Source organism: Callorhinchus milii, unplaced genomic scaffold (assembly GCF_018977255.1).
Source record: "Callorhinchus milii isolate IMCB2004 unplaced genomic scaffold, IMCB_Cmil_1.0 Scaffold4, whole genome shotgun sequence".
Classification (NCBI taxonomy): Eukaryota; Metazoa; Chordata; class Chondrichthyes; order Chimaeriformes; family Callorhinchidae; genus Callorhinchus; species Callorhinchus milii.
The window spans coordinates 41,854,864-41,875,058 of NW_024704745.1; the positions used below are offsets into that span (position 1 = coordinate 41,854,864).

At 38.0% G+C, this 20,195-nt stretch overlaps 1 protein-coding gene across 1 annotated transcript in view; it reads left to right on the forward strand.

Moving 5' to 3' along the window:
- The window catches only part of LOC103186406 (dystrophin-like), a 775,626-nt gene that overhangs the window by 182,864 nt on the left and 572,567 nt on the right, over positions 1-20,195 (forward strand). Inside the window, 1 exon segment of the mRNA XM_042334068.1 lies at positions 11,561-11,733. Coding sequence (XP_042190002.1) covers positions 11,561-11,733 — 173 coding nt within the window.

Below are 20,195 nucleotides of genomic sequence, written 5' to 3' on the forward strand. Positions count from 1 at the left end.
CCTTGCATTTGATTTAGCATCTTATCACATCATCAAGACATCTCAAAACACTTCACAAAATATATTGCAAAGTGGATTGACTGTATAGAATAGTGCCATTGCTGTACTGTAATATGTCATCTAGCAATGCCATGGGAAATGAGCAGTTCAGTTCTATGTAGATTCTTCAAAATGAGCTAAGGAACCATATGACACATTTTACTTTTTCACAGCACAATTATTGAATGTCCCCAAGTGACTATTATCCAGCCTGTTTAATGGTACTGGATGGAAAATGAAAAATGAAAAATGAAACCTTCACAGCTGCATTAATAAGCGATAAATGCATACGGTATAAAGATGGTTAGATTTGAAATTCTTCATAGTATACATGCTTACACTGCCCGAGGAAATAACTCAGCTCTGTTCTTCAAAAAGATTGTATTAACTCCACAAAAGTTAACTTGAAAGCAGCTTTTTTAAATATTCACTTTTTAAAAAAAATGTGAATAACAATGTATGACAACTACTGTGTGAATCAGGAGAGCTGCTGTGGGGTACTACAGTAGGTCTAGTGGTAGTGTTGAACTCTCAGCCCAGTGAGCCATGAGTTCAAAATGTAACCTCAAGTGGCATCTAAATCTGCCAACCTTCACTAGTTATATTGTCGAGGGTTATTGCCAGGGCTGCTTGGTTGTGCTGCTCAATAGCCCCATTAAACCTGAAGATTTGCAATACAGTTTTTTTATATAAATCAACCATTTCTAATTGGAAAAAATGGTAGTTCTGTAGGAAGATGAAGTAATGTTTCTTCAGTGTTGGGAGAATTGTGTAATATTCGTTTGCCTACAATATCTTTATATTTGATAGTAATTACCTGGAAACCCTTTGAGGCATTTTGACATTGTAGGCTTTAAGTACTGTATGTGAAAAACAAATGCAAGCATTTTTTCTTGTATCCAAATTCTGCAGTGGCAGAGAGGGCTGGGGAGTAGATGCAGACACAGATCAATGAGGACTGCAAGGTTGTATTGCTGTTCCTATTAAAAACACACATTGTCAAATTCACGAGACTTAGTGTCTAGTGTAATTGGGTAATGGAGTCCGAAGGATAAGGATTGACAAGAGAATTCTACGAGGTCAGGAAATTAACATATCACAGCAGTGGAAAATTGGATCATCTGACCTGGGATGATATTAGCCTATTTGAGTTAGTTTTGGCACAGGCTGAAGTCATGGTCAGCAAGTGAAAATATTCTAGGGGTTGGGAGGGTGTTAAGTAAAACTCATTTAAGTGTCGCTCCCCTTTAAGCCAATGGCTTGCACAGCAGATGGCAGGCTAGCACCACACAGTATATAACCTTGGAGTGGTGTTGTCTGTATTAGACTACTTGTGGCTGTGCTTTCTTTTTGTTAGCTTCCAGATGAACACAGGAATGTTGTAAATATTGAAATTAATTAAGACTTAAATAGCCTTCAATGATCTCTCAGGCATGTATGCAATTGTGGAAAACAACATTAGAATTGTAGTCAATGCTCTGTATGTGTCCATGTTGCGCATAAAACAGGAGAGCTTGCCACGTTTGCTGTTGTTTCTGTTGATACAAAGCTTGTGGGGATAGAAATTCAGAGGCCAATGCTTGTCATTTTTATAAGATGACTGCTTGTAATATGAGATATAAGCATGATATTAAAATAAATTGTGGGATATTATTCTCATGCGTACAGATTAATACAATTTTGCCATATTATTATTTTAATCAGAATTCTGCAGAAGCTAACATCTACCTGAGAAACAAATAATTTTGCTGCTTTTTTAGGGTTTGCTTCAGGGGTTTGTTTAGGTGAGAGAATGACATATTTTTCTATTTAAAGATATGGGGAATTACTTTTGCAATTGATGCTAAATTGATATTGAAATAAAATGTTTCCTGCCTGGCCTGTATTCATATTTAATTGCTTACCAGCAATTTTAGAGGCTGCGCATTTCAACCCAAGGAAAGGAAAGCCACTTCCAATCATCATTCATAAATAAAAAGGACATGGATTCCTGGTGTTTTTCACAGATACTTGATGACCGAGGCACTTGCCGACGTCAGCCGAGTGTCTCTCTGTCAACCTCGTGACCTGAGATCTCGCATTTTCATGTTTGCATGATTGAAACAAAAGATTTCCTCAGAAAGGTTGAAGATGTTTCATCTAGCATCCCTAGCTGTTAAAAGGACATCATAGGTGGCTCTTTTCCTTCCTGTCTGTTTTTTTAAGTTGTTTAGTAGCACGCAACTTACATTTCCATGTGATTAAACGTTCCCGACTTTGTTGGAGATGATTGAAAAAAAACTCTTGAATGTTGAAAGATTTTTTTCTTGGGGTAGGAAAACAACCATTTTGCCAAAGTCCCCCAAACTGATCTTGTTAGTTTTAGTTAGCGCTCTGAGGTGCTACCCTGAATGAAAGCCACTATACAAATGCAAGTTATAATAATAATAAATTGGTCACTCAATCCACCACTGTTTGTGAGACACTGCTGTGCACAAGTGGCTGCCACATTTCGCCCACAAAATATCCAGTCAATTCACGTTACAGTATTATCTGTGAAGCTCTTTGAGACGTCTCGAAGACGTGATAAAGTGCTATATCAAATATAAGGATTATTATTATTATAATCCTTCCATTTGATACAGCACCTTATGAATAAATTATAACTTAAATACATTATTGTTGTTCGTAAACTAGTCAATGTCACTGTGTTTTATAGTTAAAAAATGACATCTGGAGAATGCAAAATGCTTAACATGCTTACATAACCTTGAATGTGGCTTTCAGTATTCGTGGTTGTCTGATGATTGAATCTATCAACAATGGCAGAGATCAGAAACAGCACATTGGACCTTCCTGGTCGTATGACTTGCTTGCATCAGCTTAAGCCTCTTGCACATTTAGTCTTTCATTTCTGGACATCAGATTTTCTATTAGTTCTTTTGCTGACACACTTCATGCATTTCCACCACCATTCAAAAATGAATAAACAATCTATAATAATCTTTGCATCTTAAATGATTCCTGTCCCATCCACTGGCAGACCCTGCTCTGAGATTCTGTTTTCTCTTCTCCATCACCACCTTTGACATTCCTTTTATAATTTACTAATTTTATCATTGAATATCAACAAGTTAATACATAAATTTCCAATCCCCCCCAAAATAGTACAGCAATTAGAATATCATGTTCTCTCACATTTGTTGGGGTATACCCGGATTGAATTCAAACTCAAAATCACTGTTTTCACTCTGTCTGTCTGCCTCTCTCTCTCTCATGTCTTTTCAGTGCCTGTCACTCACTTTCCTTCAGCTCTTACAAACCCCAACATTACATAGTGTCATGTTATATGACATTTGCAAGTTCACTAAATTTGTTCTGAGGACAATTGTTCCTCCTCTGCCCATTCCCTTTATTCCACCACTGTATCAACAGTCCCTTTATTATTGTGACCCAATGCAGCACAGAATCCTTGCATTTGAGCAATTGCACTATTTTTGTGGTGGAAGAAGGGGTCTTGGTCCTTTTTGTGTGTTCTTTCATTAAACAAGCTTTTCACACAGCTCTGCATAAGTACTTTAGTGAAAGTTAAAGAAACCTGAGCTGCCATGTAGTATTCATTCTCATTCTAGCTGTGATTAAGATATTGAAGTTTATGGAGCAGAGATTCATTTCAAGAACATGCAATTTGCCAATTCATATAACTGCCAACCTCACACTTCCTTTTGGGCTTTCTCCCTGTGATTAATTGTCCCTGAGTTTAAGATCATAGAAGCTATTCTTCAGTACATTTTTACTCAGCCCCTGATTAGAAATTAAATATCTGTTGATAAACTCAATCCTGAGGCGATGGGAGTACGCAAACCACTTGAAGTTTCCTTTGAGAAACCTTAATATATTTATAATGAATGCAATTCACAGCTAGATTTGTACAACTTGACTTCTTAAGCTGCTACCTTTACATTAAAAAATCATATTAGTAATTGTGTAATTTCCCAGGACTTGTCCATCCAGGACCACTCTATGTATTAGGAATTTTTGCTTGCAGTCTCGAGGATATGGTTTATATCTTCAAGTCTTATTGATGAGCCAGAAAGGCTGGTCAACCAACAATAATTGCTCGGACAACTGTGGTCACAAGTTGTCCTGTATAGTTCTTTCCAACAACAACAACAAATTGGATTTATATAGCGCCCTCCAAACTGGACGGCGTCTCAGACCGCTTCACCATAGAACCATAGAAATTTGCAACACAGAAGAAGGCCATTTGGCTCATCGTGCATGTGCCAGCTCTCTCAAGCAATTCTTTCTGGCCCACTTACCTGCCCCTGTAGATGACTCTTTTAACGTATACTGAATTCAGAATTATATTGAATAACTGATGAAAAAACTCCAGAGCTTGCGATGATAGTTGCGAGAAAGTATTACCTGGAGTCTGGCTTTATGATCACATGCTCTCATATATGCAGCTCTTAGTACTATTTTGTTTGGAATGTAGAGAGGTAAGCAACTGCTGCTGAAATATTGGACTTCCAAATGGTATAGGATATACTCAAGTGTTTCTGGGTTATAGTTAACACAACAATGACATGGTGACATATTTTATGCTGAGTTGTGCTGCTCAACATGCAGCTTGCAAGTTGTTCCTTGTATCTACTAACTGCCTAGTAATGGCTCAACTCTGCACTTGTCAAATGTCTACTGGTCAACCAATGACTATCCTCCAAGTAGGGAGAGGTAAATGGATCTCTTTTGAGCTGAGTTGCCTTTAGGTGACCACTTGATAATGAAAGATTGGAATCAAGCTGATTCTCTATGATCGTTCTCTGTAGGCAGGCAAATCTGTACTACTCCAGGGCAATGTTGGTGACAGACCAGCTGGCCTGACTTATAGGCAGGACTTGGAGGAGCAGACCAGGATAAGGCTCTTTCGGTAGAGAGTGTATGCTCCATACCAGACAAGTGGAAACCATACATACATACATAAGTGGACTCTGTTAGAAAGTTCCCCAGTTTGGTTATATCTCCAGTGCCTGTGGATTGGTACTATTTTGGAAGCATGGCACAATTGGCTTCCAGGGCTAACTAACTGGCTTTCCATGCCATAAAATGGGCACCTTCCGAGTTGTCAGTTCGACCCTAATTTCAATTCTTGCATACTGCACACATGGGCTATGCACAAGAAGCACCTCTAACATCATTCCTGTGTACTGCACCCGCTTTATCCTCTCAGTAATATATTTTGAAGACTTGAGCGTTGTGATGCAATTCTCTATGTGACAGGATACCTGACTAACCTTAAAGCACCCCAGTACTGTAATAGTTAAATTTTATTGTAAATTATGCTCTTAATTTTGATGGTTAATATTATAGTAATGGGGATAAAACCTTGCACTTGATATAACGCTTCACAGGATATACTGAAGTTCAAGTGTACTGTTTTGAACCCACAACTTTCTGATTCTGAGTGCTGTCAACTGAGCCATGTTGACCCAATGTGAAGCCTGTGTTGCTTTATAAATAATAATATGGTTGTATTTTTGGAGATGCTGTGCAGGAGCTGTTCAGACCACAGTGACGTAAACCTGATGGAGTCCAGTGGTTATTAATATTAATATGTTGTAACATATTGGTTAAAATGCAGATTGGTCCATATGTTTATCTGCAACGCCAGAGAGGTTTGAATAAAGTAGTGACTCTGATTTAATAAAGGGATTCATGGATGATTAGCTTTCTAATGATGCTTCACTGGTCTGTTATTAACGAACATTCCAGAAGACCTTGATAGGTCATTGCCTTTTAAATGGTAGTTGTGTCATTCTTATTTTCAAGCGCACTAATAATCAATGAAAGCGTTACATCAGTGGACAACAAGTCAACAGCTACAATTTTTTTTCATACTACAAATATCTTTTTTAAAAAATGGTTTATTAATCAGGATCTTTGTTGTGAAGGGATTCTGCTCTATTCTTCTGCATCAACTAGTTTTCTCTGCTCTCCTGTGGGGTTGGATTTAATTATTGTAGGAATGAGAATTCAATTGGGTCTCCATTCCAGCCAAGCTATGACACAAAAGAACATATGCATTGGTGTTCAGGACCGCTTGTGCAAATAAGCCATAGTTTGCTGGCTTTCTTTGGGATTACCACTTCAAGTTCAATTAGTCCCTGAAAGGGTAATTTAAGTTCATCCAAGCATGGATTTGCAGCACATGTATAATTCTCAGTACAAGGCAGCTAAATTTGCAGATAACATCAAATGAGGAAGGTCTGTGGAATCAAAGGAGAGAGCCAAGATCTTTCAAAGAGAGTTAACAGAGCAAAACACCTCAACTGAGTACAGTATTTCTTTCAAGATGAAGGCAATATATTCATATTGAAAGTTAACACAGGAGGCACATGTACTCTGTATGAATGAGATAGGATTAACAAAGGGAGTTATTGATAAACACCTCGGATGTACTTTGACTTGTCTGTGCCCAAACAGTGTGAGGTAAAGTCAACAGGATGCTGGGTACATATCAACATGAGCGTGCAAAAGTTGTACTTCGACTGCTCTTTTTCTCTTATTATTTGTGAACACAGAACTCATTGGAGCTGCAGTACTCCTCCTGGATATTTTGCACACTGCAACACCATGTATAAGACTTTTACTGTCTCTGATCTGTTTGGACATATTTGAGAGATTATTCTGAAGTTCTTTTAGCTTTACTCTTATTAACTGCAATTGTGCTCAAGTGCTGTGTCCTAGCTGAATTATTTAAATTCCTGCAGGGAAAAAGCCATTCAGACCAACTAATATGTGTTAGTAAAATAGAAAAGAGGCATTAATCTATTATTAAAAGAATATTGCAGTACTAAAGCTACGTATTGGCCTGCCAACTATCTGTGCATATTTCAAAGAGTATTGGGTTTTAATGCAGAAGCGATGAGGAAAGAAACGTGCCATAAGAAAAATAATCAGTTGCATAAATGCATTACAAAATTAACTCTTATTAGGTAGCAACAGGGAAATTCATCGAAAGAGATAGAAAGTTAGAGATTCAGAGAGAGAAAAAAGTGTTTGAGACAGGAGAGTTGGCACAAAGTGGTACTAAAGTGTCAGAATAACTCCTGATTGAACACATTTTTGGTTAACTCTGCAGCAAATTTATATATTTTTTGATGACCTATAATTTGCACTGTTTGTTTATCTGTGATTGAGGCCAGTTATAATTCACGTGATTGGCTCTTGACAGTACATTCGATTGGTTATTCCCAAAAGAGGGGCAGCTTTTGAAGGTTGACACTATATTGTGTTAATTATATCAAGGTTGTGTTAATACTGGTGAAGACCTTTGCTTAAAAAGAGATTGTATCGATTAGGAGAGGGTGCAGTTCTAGTTCACAGAACACACAGATTGCTTATGAGAGCTGTGAGGATGTATTAAGTTAAAAGAGTAACATGAAAAAAAGTCTAGGAAAGCAATTGGCGATAATGATTGTGAGACAGAGGAGAGGGTGACCTATATTCTCTTACCCCATTCAGAAAATATTACCAGTTGTCTCACCCACCTATAAATGGTATTTCTGTCCAGTAGTCTGGTATAGTCCTGCTAAGACAGGTTTCCCAGGAGAAAGTGAACTGCTCCAGGGATGTATAGAATACATATGCTATTATTGCAAACTCTTGATGCTCATCGTGCAATTTGAAAGACATTTAAAAATTCACTGACAGTATCCCATTACACTACAAGAATGGAAGAAGAATGTTTGTCAGCATCAATACCCGACTGCATTAATCAATTATATTTATATATGCAAATTTGATCTGGTTTCAATATCTTATTAATATAAGCAATATGTGCTGACCGTATTTCTTTGTAACACTGGATAAACCTGCAGAAATGACATTAATCATTCAATGTAGATGTCTCCAGGGGTCAACCATATTGTTGCCAGTGTCAATATTGAGAAATGCTATTTTTATTGTGCTTCATGTTCCCTGACAGCTCTGCCCCACACCACCTGACCAGAGTCCCTCTGCCTCGCGCCCCCTCTCCCCACGAAATCCCATCTCTCTGACCCCACTTTCAGTCAACTTTCTTCCCTCCCCCTGCCACCCACAAGATCTGGTTCCCAGTCAGTTGTGTGAAACACTTTGAGACGTGCTCCTTATGTGATGTGAAAGCCGCTATACAAATGTAAATTATTGTTGTTCATAAGATAAATATGATTGCCAGATTTTATAACTGTATTGCATTTTATAATCATTTTTATTAATTTGATTGTATTTGATTCATGAGGAATTTTTGGTTATAAATTTGTTTTCCAATTAATATACAGATTTAAATTGTGTATAATTAGCTTGAGCTGTTAGTGTTATTTTGAATGCTTCATAATCCCATCCTTCAAGTTTTGTAGTAAATATTTTTAAATATGTTATGATAATAATAATTTTTGTACTTGATAGAGTTCCTTATCCAGTAAGCAAAATATCTGATAGTTTTTAACAGGATTTTACTGTAAAGTGGAATAACTATGTAATTATCTGAAATATTATTATGATCTTTAAATTTGATACACCTGTAATGCCAAGAACATATCAAAGCATTTCATGAAGTTGCTATAAAGTGCAGTGATTGTGTATTGACAGGGAAAGAAGCAGTTAATTTACGCAGTCCCATAAAAGGTATCAAGTGAGTGATGAATTTTATCTAAGGGATTTTTGTACAAGGCACTTTTTTTTGTATTGTGCTATGGAATCTTCAGCATCCAACTAAAAGAACAAACTGTCATTTGTTTTAACATCTCATCCAAAGGATGGCATCTTCAACAATGCAGTGCTTCCCTCAATGTTAACCTAGACTACTAACCCAAAGTCCTGATGTGGGTCTTAACTTGCAACCTTGAGACAAGAGTGCGACCAACTGAGCTGGCTTGCCACTTGCCACTTGATTCAACTACATTACAAATAGCCCTGTTACACAGAAGGATTGTCAGCAAGGTTCAGTGATGTTTTAAGACAAATCCCTGAGACTATTAAAGGCTAATGTCCTTTGTTTCAATTATCACATTTTGCTTGCTTAAGGGATTGTTGAGTACTTAGTAAGTATAAGAATTTGGATTACTATGAACTTTGTCATATGAGTATGTCGAATCTTGGAAAGCCACAACTGAAGGCTTGCATTTTTTAGCAGCTTTCATGTCAAAAGATATCCCAAGGTGCTAGACAGTCAAGGATTTGCATCCGAGCTGGGGGTTAGAATCGACAGGGTTGGAGGGTAGGGAGTATGGGGGTGGGAGTATAGAAGGTCTTGAGACAGGCCTTGAATGAGGCAAGGTAGAGAAATTCGGGGATGGAGTTCCGAGGGCGGGGGCAGAAAAGCTGAAGGTCCATCTAACAATGAAAACTGCAAGAGCAGGTTTAAACTGTGCTTAACTTAATATAGTTTCCTGTGAACTGTGACATACTCTATATTTATCTTTAAATATAGTAATAATATATTTATCTTTAATGCTCATTTAAGTTAGCAATTTTCATTTTTTAAAGAAAATTAATTTAGAAAACTTTATTGGGAAATTAATTATTTTTAGTATGGTCATAAATAAGATGAAAGAAAATGATGCATCATAAATTCCCCATTTACGCCTCCTAGCTTTGTGGGGGATTTAAGATCTTTTCACGAAAAAATAAGTTAGGCTATGGTGAGAATTCAAATAACATAAGAAATGCGAGATGAAAAAAAGACCAAGGTCCACCTTGATTGCCTTCCACCTTACTTGTGATCGCAATCATGTAAGTCCCGAACTACCTATGTACTTTATCCCATAATGTTTTTTCCTAAAAGAAAACTATCTAATCTGTGTTTGAAGGAATCAATATTTCCTGCTTCAACTGTCTCTCTAGGGAGTCTTTTCCACAGGTTTACTATTTGCTCACTGGAAAATTGTTTCTGAAGATTCGTTCTTAATTTAACCCCCCCCTTCAATCGTAGGTCGTGTCCTCTGGACACGACCTACGATTTCTCCCATATCCTTTTTGTACTGCAACGACCAGAACTGTAAACAGTACTCCACCCATGATTTATACAGTGGCAGGATAACCCCACTATTTCTGCTTGCTATTGATCTTTTGATACATCCCAACATCTGGTTTGCTTTACTCCACAGAGCATTGTTGTAAGATCTTCAATTTATTGTCAATCAGGACCCCTGGGTCCTTTTCATTTTCCATATATATGATTTCCCTTCCATTCAAATAAAAATCCCTTTCTGGATTTGTTGTCCCCATTTGAAGTACTTTAAATTTCTCCACATTGAATTTTATCATCCTTAAGGATCCTCAGAGGCAATTTATCTGGCCCGAGATTTATTTACCTTAGGTTTGCACAGCTGTTTGGCAACCATGCTGGTCATGATATGAATAGTTTTACAACTTTCCTCTGCAACTTCCTTGTGTTCTCTTTCCAGATCACATAGATTACCCATCTTCTCCTTTGTAAAAACTGATGCAAAAAACATATCTAGCAATGTTGTAGCCTGCACAGCATTATTTGTTGTGTTCTCATCGTTTGTCCTTTTTTTCTCTTGATGTAACTGAAAATTTTTGTTATTATCCTTCACATCTCTTGACATATTGAATTCAAAGTTTTTCCCCTTCCATTCTGATGTTTTTTTTAAACAATCTTGGCATGCCTTCTGATATTAAGTCCGACTTAAATCTGTGGCATTTTCCTTCATGGCCTTGAATGCCTTTTTTTTCCTGTTAATTAGTAGAACAAATCCTCAGCTCTAAAGCTCCTTCTCTTGCTTCAGCGTGAAGTCAGTGTACTTTTACCTGAAGGAACAGATTCATTTATCATGAAATGCAATGCAGATTAAGTGAAACAGCAACAATTATTTTACATTTATATACAGCATGTCAAGTCTCAAAGCGGTACATGGAGCCAGTTGGGAGCTTGAGCTAGGGTTGGGGGTAGCTGAGGAAATGGCGTGGGCGGGGTGGGGGGGTGTGAGGAGGAGGAAAAGTGACCAAAAACCTGGTGGAAAAGAAAGGGTGAGCAAAGAGAACAGTAAAGGTTTGGTATTTTACTTCATGGCCACTTGTTTGCGTACGCTTGCTCTGAATTGTTTTCAATGTGATTGTGATTATATCAAATTCCAAACCACCTCTCCAATTTAAAGAATCTGACCTTTTAGCAGATGGCAAATCGATTTGTGTGGTTTGCTTTCTAGTGATGATCACTGAAAAATGCAATTTCTCCAGTTTGCTTTAACTTGAATTGTTGCGGCAAAATTGACTTTGGCCAAGCAAGGAAAATAATAACCATCTTGAAATTAGGCGTGACTATCATTTGTATGCAGGTCTGATATTTGAAGTATAGAACAATTGGACTTTGCCCTAATGAGTCTCCGGAAGACAGACACGTCCAGAAATGCTTTGCTTATTAGCATGTCTGCTTCCAGATGAGTTGATTGGTTGAGTCATGTTGTGCAACAGTGTGCAAGTCCTGACAACTGAAGCAAATAAACCTTTTTATTTTAAAAAAATCTTTTCACAGATATGGCAACTGAACATCCAGACAAGAAGTCCATCATTATGTACATCACATCGCTTTTCCAGGTTCTGCCTCAGAAAGTAACCATCGAAGCCATCCAGGAGGTTGAAACCCTGCCACAACAGCCAAAGGTCACTCAGGAGGAACGAAGAGAGATGCAGCGATTCTCCCAGCAGGTGACAATTTGAAAACTTTGCCTAAAGTACCTTTTTAAGGATGTTTACAGTTAACCCCTCAGGTGCTTGAGAGTCTCTGCAGGTGATTCTACAAAGCAGATACTGGCATCTGATTCATGATATTTGTAATACAGATTTGTTTAGTTGATTGTTACTGTTGGTTTGCAAAATTTGCAATCAGTTGCTCCTAAATTAGAGAGATTTGGAGAAGACTACAGAGAAAAGTAAATATTGATCATTTTGCCCACAAGCCTTCCTTTTTGGCTTTTTCTAATAGGATTCATTCTGTATTTAGTTTGCAAAAATCTCAAATTAGGTCCCATTATATGAGTTTGTAACATGGAATGAAGGATGCACTGAATGAAGATTGCAATGTTTCACCATGCATTCCTTGCATTAACAAGTAATGTGTTATGAAACCCGCAAATTTAGTTCCTTTAAATATTCCATTAACTCATTTGATAGCATTAGCTCTGCTTTGCTCCCGAGACTGTTTGGTAGCAAAAAAAACTTCTGTAATAATAATAATCATTGCATTTCTGTAGTGCTTTTTGTGGCGTAAAAAGTATGTGGTAAAAACGCTGTGACATTTGTTTAACTGCTTACTTATAACCCTGAATAACTTTACTCTGGGAATTCCACTCCTTTCATCTGCATTTGTCTGCTGTGGCTTTTGGGTGCTAACATTCTGGAAGTACATCTAGATGGACCAAAATGCTGCTTTTGAAAGATTTGACAACATGGGATCATGTTCCTTAAAGTGTAATTTTTTTCAAAATTCAAAAACTTTTTCGTAAATTTGTTTCTCCTTGAGGCCAAACTCGCAGTTCCACAGAAGCATCTTATCTGTGCTATACTCCTACACCAGTATATGTGCTCTGAAGGTACATCTCATTCGAACAGTCTAGCCTTTGACCCATTCATACTCTGTTGGAGTTTGAGAACTTCAGCCACACAAGTAATAAACAGGCCATAGAACACTGTTGTTGTCTTCACTCTTTACCCAATCATACAGCAGATTTTGGGGTACATTGAAACTGACTCCCTGTAAAGTGAGTTTGAATGTACTCCAACATTTGCAGGCTGATCAAGACGCCGCCACTGGAAATGACAACTATCCTCCAGGATGCCACCTTATGTTGGCCTGCAAGCATGACAGCTTTTGGAAGGCAGATGATGTTTGGAACGCCCTCATTTCTCACTAGCAGCCCCATGCTATGCCATTGCCTTCATAAAATCATAGAATCATAGAATTATATAGCACAGAAGGAGGCCATTCGGCCCATTGTGTCTGTGACGGCTTTTTGAAAAGAGCTATCTAATTTAATCCCACTCCCCTGCTCTCTCCCCTTAGCCCTGCAAGCTTGTCCTCTCCAAATAATTATCTACTTCTCTCTTAAAAGTTGTTATCAAATCAGCTTCCACCACTCTTTTTGGCAATGCATTTCAGATCCGAACAACCCTCTGTGTGAAAAAAATTCTCCTCACCTCCCCTCTTTTTTTNAACAATATTTTAAATCAGTGCCCTCGGGTTACTGACCCACCCACCAGTGGAAATAATTTCTCCTTATTCACCCTATTGAATCCCCTCATAATTTTGAAAACTTCTATTAAGTGTCCTATTAACCTTCTCAGCTCCAAGGAGAATAATCCTAGCTTCTCTAGCCTCTCCTGGTAGCTGAAGTCCCTCATTCCTGGTACCATCCAGGTAACTCTCCTTTGCACTCTCTCCAGTGCTCGACAAACTTCCTAAAATGTGGGGCCCAGGCTTCTATTTTGCTTACAAGTCCCTTATGTGGCACTTTATCAAATACATTTTGAAAATGCGTATAAACTATATCAACTACACTACCTCATCTACCCTTTCTGCCTTCTGCATCAAGCACCTCAACCTTTTCATACATGCAGAGCACATGGCAGTCAAGATGGGCAGCCTTACTAGAATGTGGCAAGCGACTGACAGTAGAAGTGCTTCCTCCCAGCACAGTAGAAGTTATGGTATTCATAGCTGTAACCACAGAATATTTGTACACCATCGAACAAAACGGTGCAAATAAAGTGTATTTTCCTTTTAATCTTTAAATATTGAACTGCCCGAATGTCTCCCTCATAATGAACTACTATTAATCTCAGTCAGAGGTAAGTGTTTCACCCACAGGAAGACATGGAAATAGAAAGATAACTCACTGAGGCAGCTCTCCCAACCTTTCTACTCAAAAGACTGGTGTGTGGCACTCAGATGTCTAGACCAATCAAAATAATTTTTGTTTTAAAAATCATAATCTTTTTACGAATGCTTTGCATATTTCTAAAACCTGCTTTGCTGTAAGTGATTTTACAATTGTGGCTTTCTAGAAGGAAAGCCATTTTGCAGTGCTTACCCACGTTATTCTGGTTGCCTCTTTGCTTTTTATTTAGTTTCCCCAGTGGCCTTGGCTGCACATTTGGTTGTCAGGGTAACCGTTTCAGTTGTCAGGATGATGTGGCTTTCACATGGGTTTGTCATGTTTTGTTCCTCACCATTAGATTGGATAATACAATAGCCAGTTTTCACATGGAATGATTCTGAGCTGGAACAAGTGAGAGCCACCTTGAAAACTTTCAAGATGGTGGGAGTATTCTTTTACAGCACATCATTGACTAGTAATTCCTGACCTTATCTTCAGTTGAACAAGCTTAAGAATCAACAAATGTGATATGACAGTGTCGCTTCAAAAGCAGTTCCTCTGACAAACATTTCAAGGGAATGTTTAAAATTATGATCACTGCAAACAAGTTTCACATTCAATGCTCTGGCAGTTTTGTGGGAAGTGTAATCACTCTGCCTGTGTATCAAGAACTCTGAATGACTTGCATTTAAAAAGATTACGTAAAAGGTCTTATGAGCACAAAATCGATGATAATTTTTCAAAAACCTACATAGATCACAATGAGCTTCAATTTTCTGTTAATGGGCCACATTTGTATACAAGATAGTTTCATCAATTGTTTAGCACTTTATTTGATATATTTTGTGTCTTTGAAACACCTGGCGTCTCAGTGCCCCCCTGGTTAGGGAGAGTCAGGTCAGCTACGGTTCCTGCTCAGAATCTCTGAATTTAGAAGCTGCTGTTGGATGTTGCAAACGTGTAGGATGCGGATGTGAAGCCCCCTGAGGTCATTTAGTCCGCCAACACTTGTTGGCAAGCCTCACATGATGTTAGAGGACACCAGAGCCTGTGGAAATGTAACCCAGTATCAGCAGAAAAAAATGTGTCGAATGTTTTAAGGGAGAGAGAAAATTAGAGAAGTAAAATTGATATCAGAAAAATTATACCTACAAGCATAACTTGGTGGATCCAGGAGTGAGTCATTTATCTCAGGAGTCTTGCCGCCAGATGGAGTGCTGTGCAGAAGTGAAGTACATCAGTTCAAAGAGGGAAGCGCGAACACAACACTCATGAATAAATTGTCATGTTAACCTTCTGAGGACAACTCCTAGGGAGGTTCTAGTCATAGTTGAGGTTTACCTGGGCCAAGTAGAGGGAGTGGCAGAACTCGTGGGGGGGGGAGGAATTTTAGGGTAAAAAATTAAAAGTAAATAAACTGAACTGTCGCTTGTTAAAAAAAACAGAGTAGATACCTTTGATTTTTTTTGTGTGTCATTTTGCCTACAGTCAGATTTCTTTAGTCCGTTTACATTTTTATATGTCTGTATTTGCTGTATTCCTTTCCAAAATGTTTGTCTGCTTTTCCTAATTTCCCCTCTTTTAGATCACAGTCTCCGTTGCACAAGGTCCCGTGCGCACTCCTTCACCTTCTAAACCACGCTACAAAAGCTGTGCCTACACACAAGCCGCTTACGTTATGTTGCCTGACCATAAAAGGAGGCATCTCCCTCCAGAGGTCTGTCATCACTGCATGCTCTATAAATGTGCTTCTTTTCTCCTGCTTTTAACACTGACAGCATTCTTGCTTTCCATTGGCTTTATCCATTACTGTAATGACATTATAATAAAACCCCTAACTATACAAAATTATAAAGCAATAATTAACATTGAAGAGAATGAATAATGATGAAGCCTTTGAGGATTATTGTGATTTTGTGCTTTGTCAGATTGAAGTTTGTTAATTACTGTAATGCGTGTGGTCTTTGTATTCTAAAACTCCAAGCAGGAGGTGGGAGGCGGAGTTCAATTCACCGTTTCATATATATCCTATGTTAATTGATTTTGGATACCATAACCATTAACTTGGGTGAAGGTCTTCACTGTTTGTACTTACATCAGTTGTCTACAGTGTTTGCAAGAACCGTGATTAGAGCTTTGTTCAAATTTATGACCTTTTTAATTGGAAAGGTATAAAATTTGATTGTCAATTATTCCTTCACTTTTGGAGCTAAAAACAATTCAGCAACTAGAACTTTACCTTCTCGATGCCCGTCAGCAAGTATGTTAAAGTTACAAAATATGTGAGCAAAGACATTTTTTAAATCTATCAGGAAGAGGCGACTGGTGCCAAACCTTTCAGACTTCGATCAGAATCCACCCTGATTCTTTAGATAAAATATAAAGGCCCATGACCCTGAATGAAATTCTTAATTCATAAAAATAAAAGGTAATTTATTGCCCACAGGTAACTAGAGTGAAATCAATCATAGTTCAATCATTAATTTGCTTTAAATGTCAGTCTTTGTTGGTGAGGCTAGTCAGATGGTTGGTGTGAGAAGTGGAAGTTCCACATTGTTGCAGAGACCTCTTAACTATGATTGACTAGAAGATGGTTTCTGTAATCTAGCATTGTATGAGGAGAAAGCCTTCAAAATAGACAGTCACAGCACATTACAGTACACCCTGAAGCACTTGAGACAACTTCCCAATGTAAAAGGTGTATTATGTTTGCCTTGGGCAGTGCTAGTCGAGCCCAATTCTACCTCCACCTACTTCTAATAACAAATTAGGCATGTTTAGCAATTTAGATTTCACTATGTTGGCCATAAAAGTTGTGGATTTCAGGATCTACTGTCTGGATCTCATTATGTAGTAAGTAGCTAGACTTAACCCTCTGTCTCATCTTTTCTATCTTAAAAAAACGGCCTGACAGCCTATCTCTTCAAAGGTGCCTATGGTCACCTCCCCCTCTTGCCTTCAACATTAACAATGTGAAGCATTCTGAGCCATCATCCTTCATGTAGGGTGCTTTATAAATACAAATTATTGTTGTTTTTGTTGACCTTTAGCGTGCTGACAATTTGAAAATCCATTTGAATACACAGTAGAAATATATGACAAGCGGTCTGTGAATGTCCTGTGCCAGATGTTACTATCTAATACCGTGGTCTGGGGCTTCAGATCTGGACTGCATGGCATTAAAGGTAGTGACATTAGCAGAATTGGCAAGAGATGCAGCTTGCTCATCTTTCAGACAAAATGGTCCCATAGAGATGCTAAAAGGCCTTGATGAGGTAGAGAGTCAGCATAGCATCTGCTGTAATGTGGGTCAATGATTCATTTTGATCAAGTGATCTTGCTATAGAATAAAGCACAGCTGTGATATATATCATTATCTAACTTTAGCTCTTACACGCCTTCTGCCACTTGATTAATCTGCCATGCTGCACTGTTCAAGTTGTAGAGCTCACTATTTCCAATGAGTAATTTCTTTTTTACTTCATGTTCCAGTAAATAATCTTCTCCCAATACCCTTTGCCAAATTTGCTGTCTCTAAATCTACTATTTTTGGGCATGTTATTAAGCTTGAACAAAGATGTAACAAAATCAATAAATGTTTCATTTATCAACGTTAAAATCAGTGTTAAATCAAAACAGGTTACGATATGTAGTCTGAGAAAATCTTATTCCCCTTTTCTCTGTAAATATCCCCCCAATCCATATTATGTTGCCCCTGTCTAAAGAGGAACACATTAGCAATACTTGAGTTAGCATGTGGGATAAATGAGAATGTCAGGGGTGATGTGCTCTCACTCTACTGAGTCCCTTCCAAGTGCCTGACATCTGATTTATTGCCTTTCCTGGCTGTACGCCTGATCAGTCACATAGGAAATCATCTTCTGTATTTCTCATTCAAACAACTCAATCTCATTCCAACTTGTGCTTATAGTTTCCCTGCGGAACACTATTCAGCATGAAATGCGCATATCAGTCATCGTTATCAGTTAGCAGATTATTAAAAATCTAATTTATATTATGCTTGCTCAAGGCCAAACCTGTGCCTATTCCAGAGTGCCAGAACTACCAGAATGTTGTCTTGTTTTTTAGCATAGCAACATGTGTAGTGACTAGTTAAGGGTATGACATGAGTTGTGCATCTTCATAAACCTCATGATCTGGATTGATGCCAAGGATGACAGACTGAGAATCCCTTAGCACAATGCAGTTTGCATCCGTTAGCGTGTTCCTCCCATTCTGAGTGTTGTCGAAAGATTGTGGTGTTTTTGGGATGAACCCATCTATGGTGCGTCTCTCTTAGTGACTGACATGTATGTAAAGCCTAGTGCCCTGGGATGGAAATTGTTCTTTTATGATCCTATTGCTTTTATTGTTGTTGTACACAATAGAATAAAATCACACCACCAGATGAAATGGGCAGCTTTAATTAAAGTGATTGTATCTTGAATTCCATTAACTAGGATTTTATTGTGACGGCATCTAAAAGCGGCAGATTGCTTTGAATGTTATATTAAGGATGTTGATGAGTTTTCGCAAGATGTTTCTTCAACTTTGCGCTCGAAGTGGGCAAGCACTATACTGCTGTCACAACGCTTGCCCGGGCGGGGTTCAGTCGAAGTGCAAAGCCAGCCAACAGCAAAAGCTTGAGCCTGCGCCATGGATACTCTGCTACTAGCAGCATATAGTAAGCAAAATACTTACTCTGTACTTGTTTCAAGGCAGTTGTTTATACTGAAGTGTATTGCTGTAATAATGTGATTTGATGCATTGAAAAAGGAGCTGTTGGGAACACTTTTCATGCAGAGTTTATTTGCACTTGTTTTCTGAAGAAATCATTTAATTAGTTTCTACCCAATCTGTGACTCTAAGCTGGCTAAGGCCATTAGACATGAGGCTTGTGTAAATAAGAAAATTAGGAAGTGGAAAGGATGCAGACTAGCATTGACTGCTTGGTGATGTGAAATGGTGTGATGTAATTATTTTCGTAATTGGACACTGGTTATTGAAATAAGTGACCTATTATTTGGTTATAATAAGAAAGGAAATTATTTCTGTTTAAATGTGTATTGAAAAGTAATTTGAGCTGCTGGAGAAATTCCATCCATGCTCACAATACATTTTTAATGACACACGGGGTTTTAGTTTGCAGCGCTTCAGAAATGGATCCCTTAATAAAGAACCTGTACAAGTAGCAATACCCTTTGGTAACTGAAAGTGTGTATTGTCAACCTCTTGTATCTGTGAATGACCTGATATCCCAACAGAAGTATTGATCTTTGAGGATAGCCTTATTCCCCTTCCCAGGGAATTTTTCTTTCCATTACCCAGAATTAACAACTGGAACCAGTTGAGACCAGGACATTTGAGAGAATGTGAAATAACTTTTCCTGTCCGCACTTTTTTTAAAATAAAATTTGCTCAAAACTGTAAGGGTACGGCTTCATTTAATTCTCTGAGCCATGTCCTTGTTAGGGACCAAACCTCAGTTATATTACACTCAAATAACATTAATTTTCAGTCTCTTATAATGGAAATCAACTGAAAGCCTTTGAACGACATTATAATTACTTTTTTTCCGGCAAAAGATTATGGGAACAAAAACATACTTTTATCTACCCATGATCCCTTTTTCCTCCAGGATTAAGCACAATTAAATGGGATACTGAAACTGGTAGTTGAAGGTTTCCTTCCTCAATTGTCACTGAGCTGGTGTAATTCTGAACATATTTATACTCACACCTCACATTTCCCTTTCCTGCTTTGTTTCTCTATGTTAAAGTGTATTGAAGAAAACCACCATTTTCAAGGTCTCAGTAATCCTGTTTGATTGGCAGACACTGTGAAAATGTATTAAGAGAGCATCAGTTTATAATAATAAAAATAATAATTCTTGTATTTGATACCATACCTTTCACATTGGGAGGATGTCTCAAAGAGCTTCACAGGATTTACTGTAAAGTGTAGTGATTGTGTGTTTTGCAATTTGATTAGCAACAAAAAGGCATGGGATGGATTGAAAGTGTGATGTTTCAAATTCAATGATATGAGAACTCTTGCATCAACTTGGTTATGAAATGCTACATTTTTAACCTTTTTTTCAGCTATTTTTTTCTCGTTTACAGAATTTCCTTACGTCGTTTCACTATAACTGCATTTCTGGACTTAATTCTCTGCCCCAAACAGTTGCATTGCACAACAAAAAGAGATTGCTTTTATATAATGCCTTTCACGTTCGGAGGCCATCCTAAGTCACTGGTCAGTTGAGAGTTTGCATCTGAGAAGGTTGGATTCAGG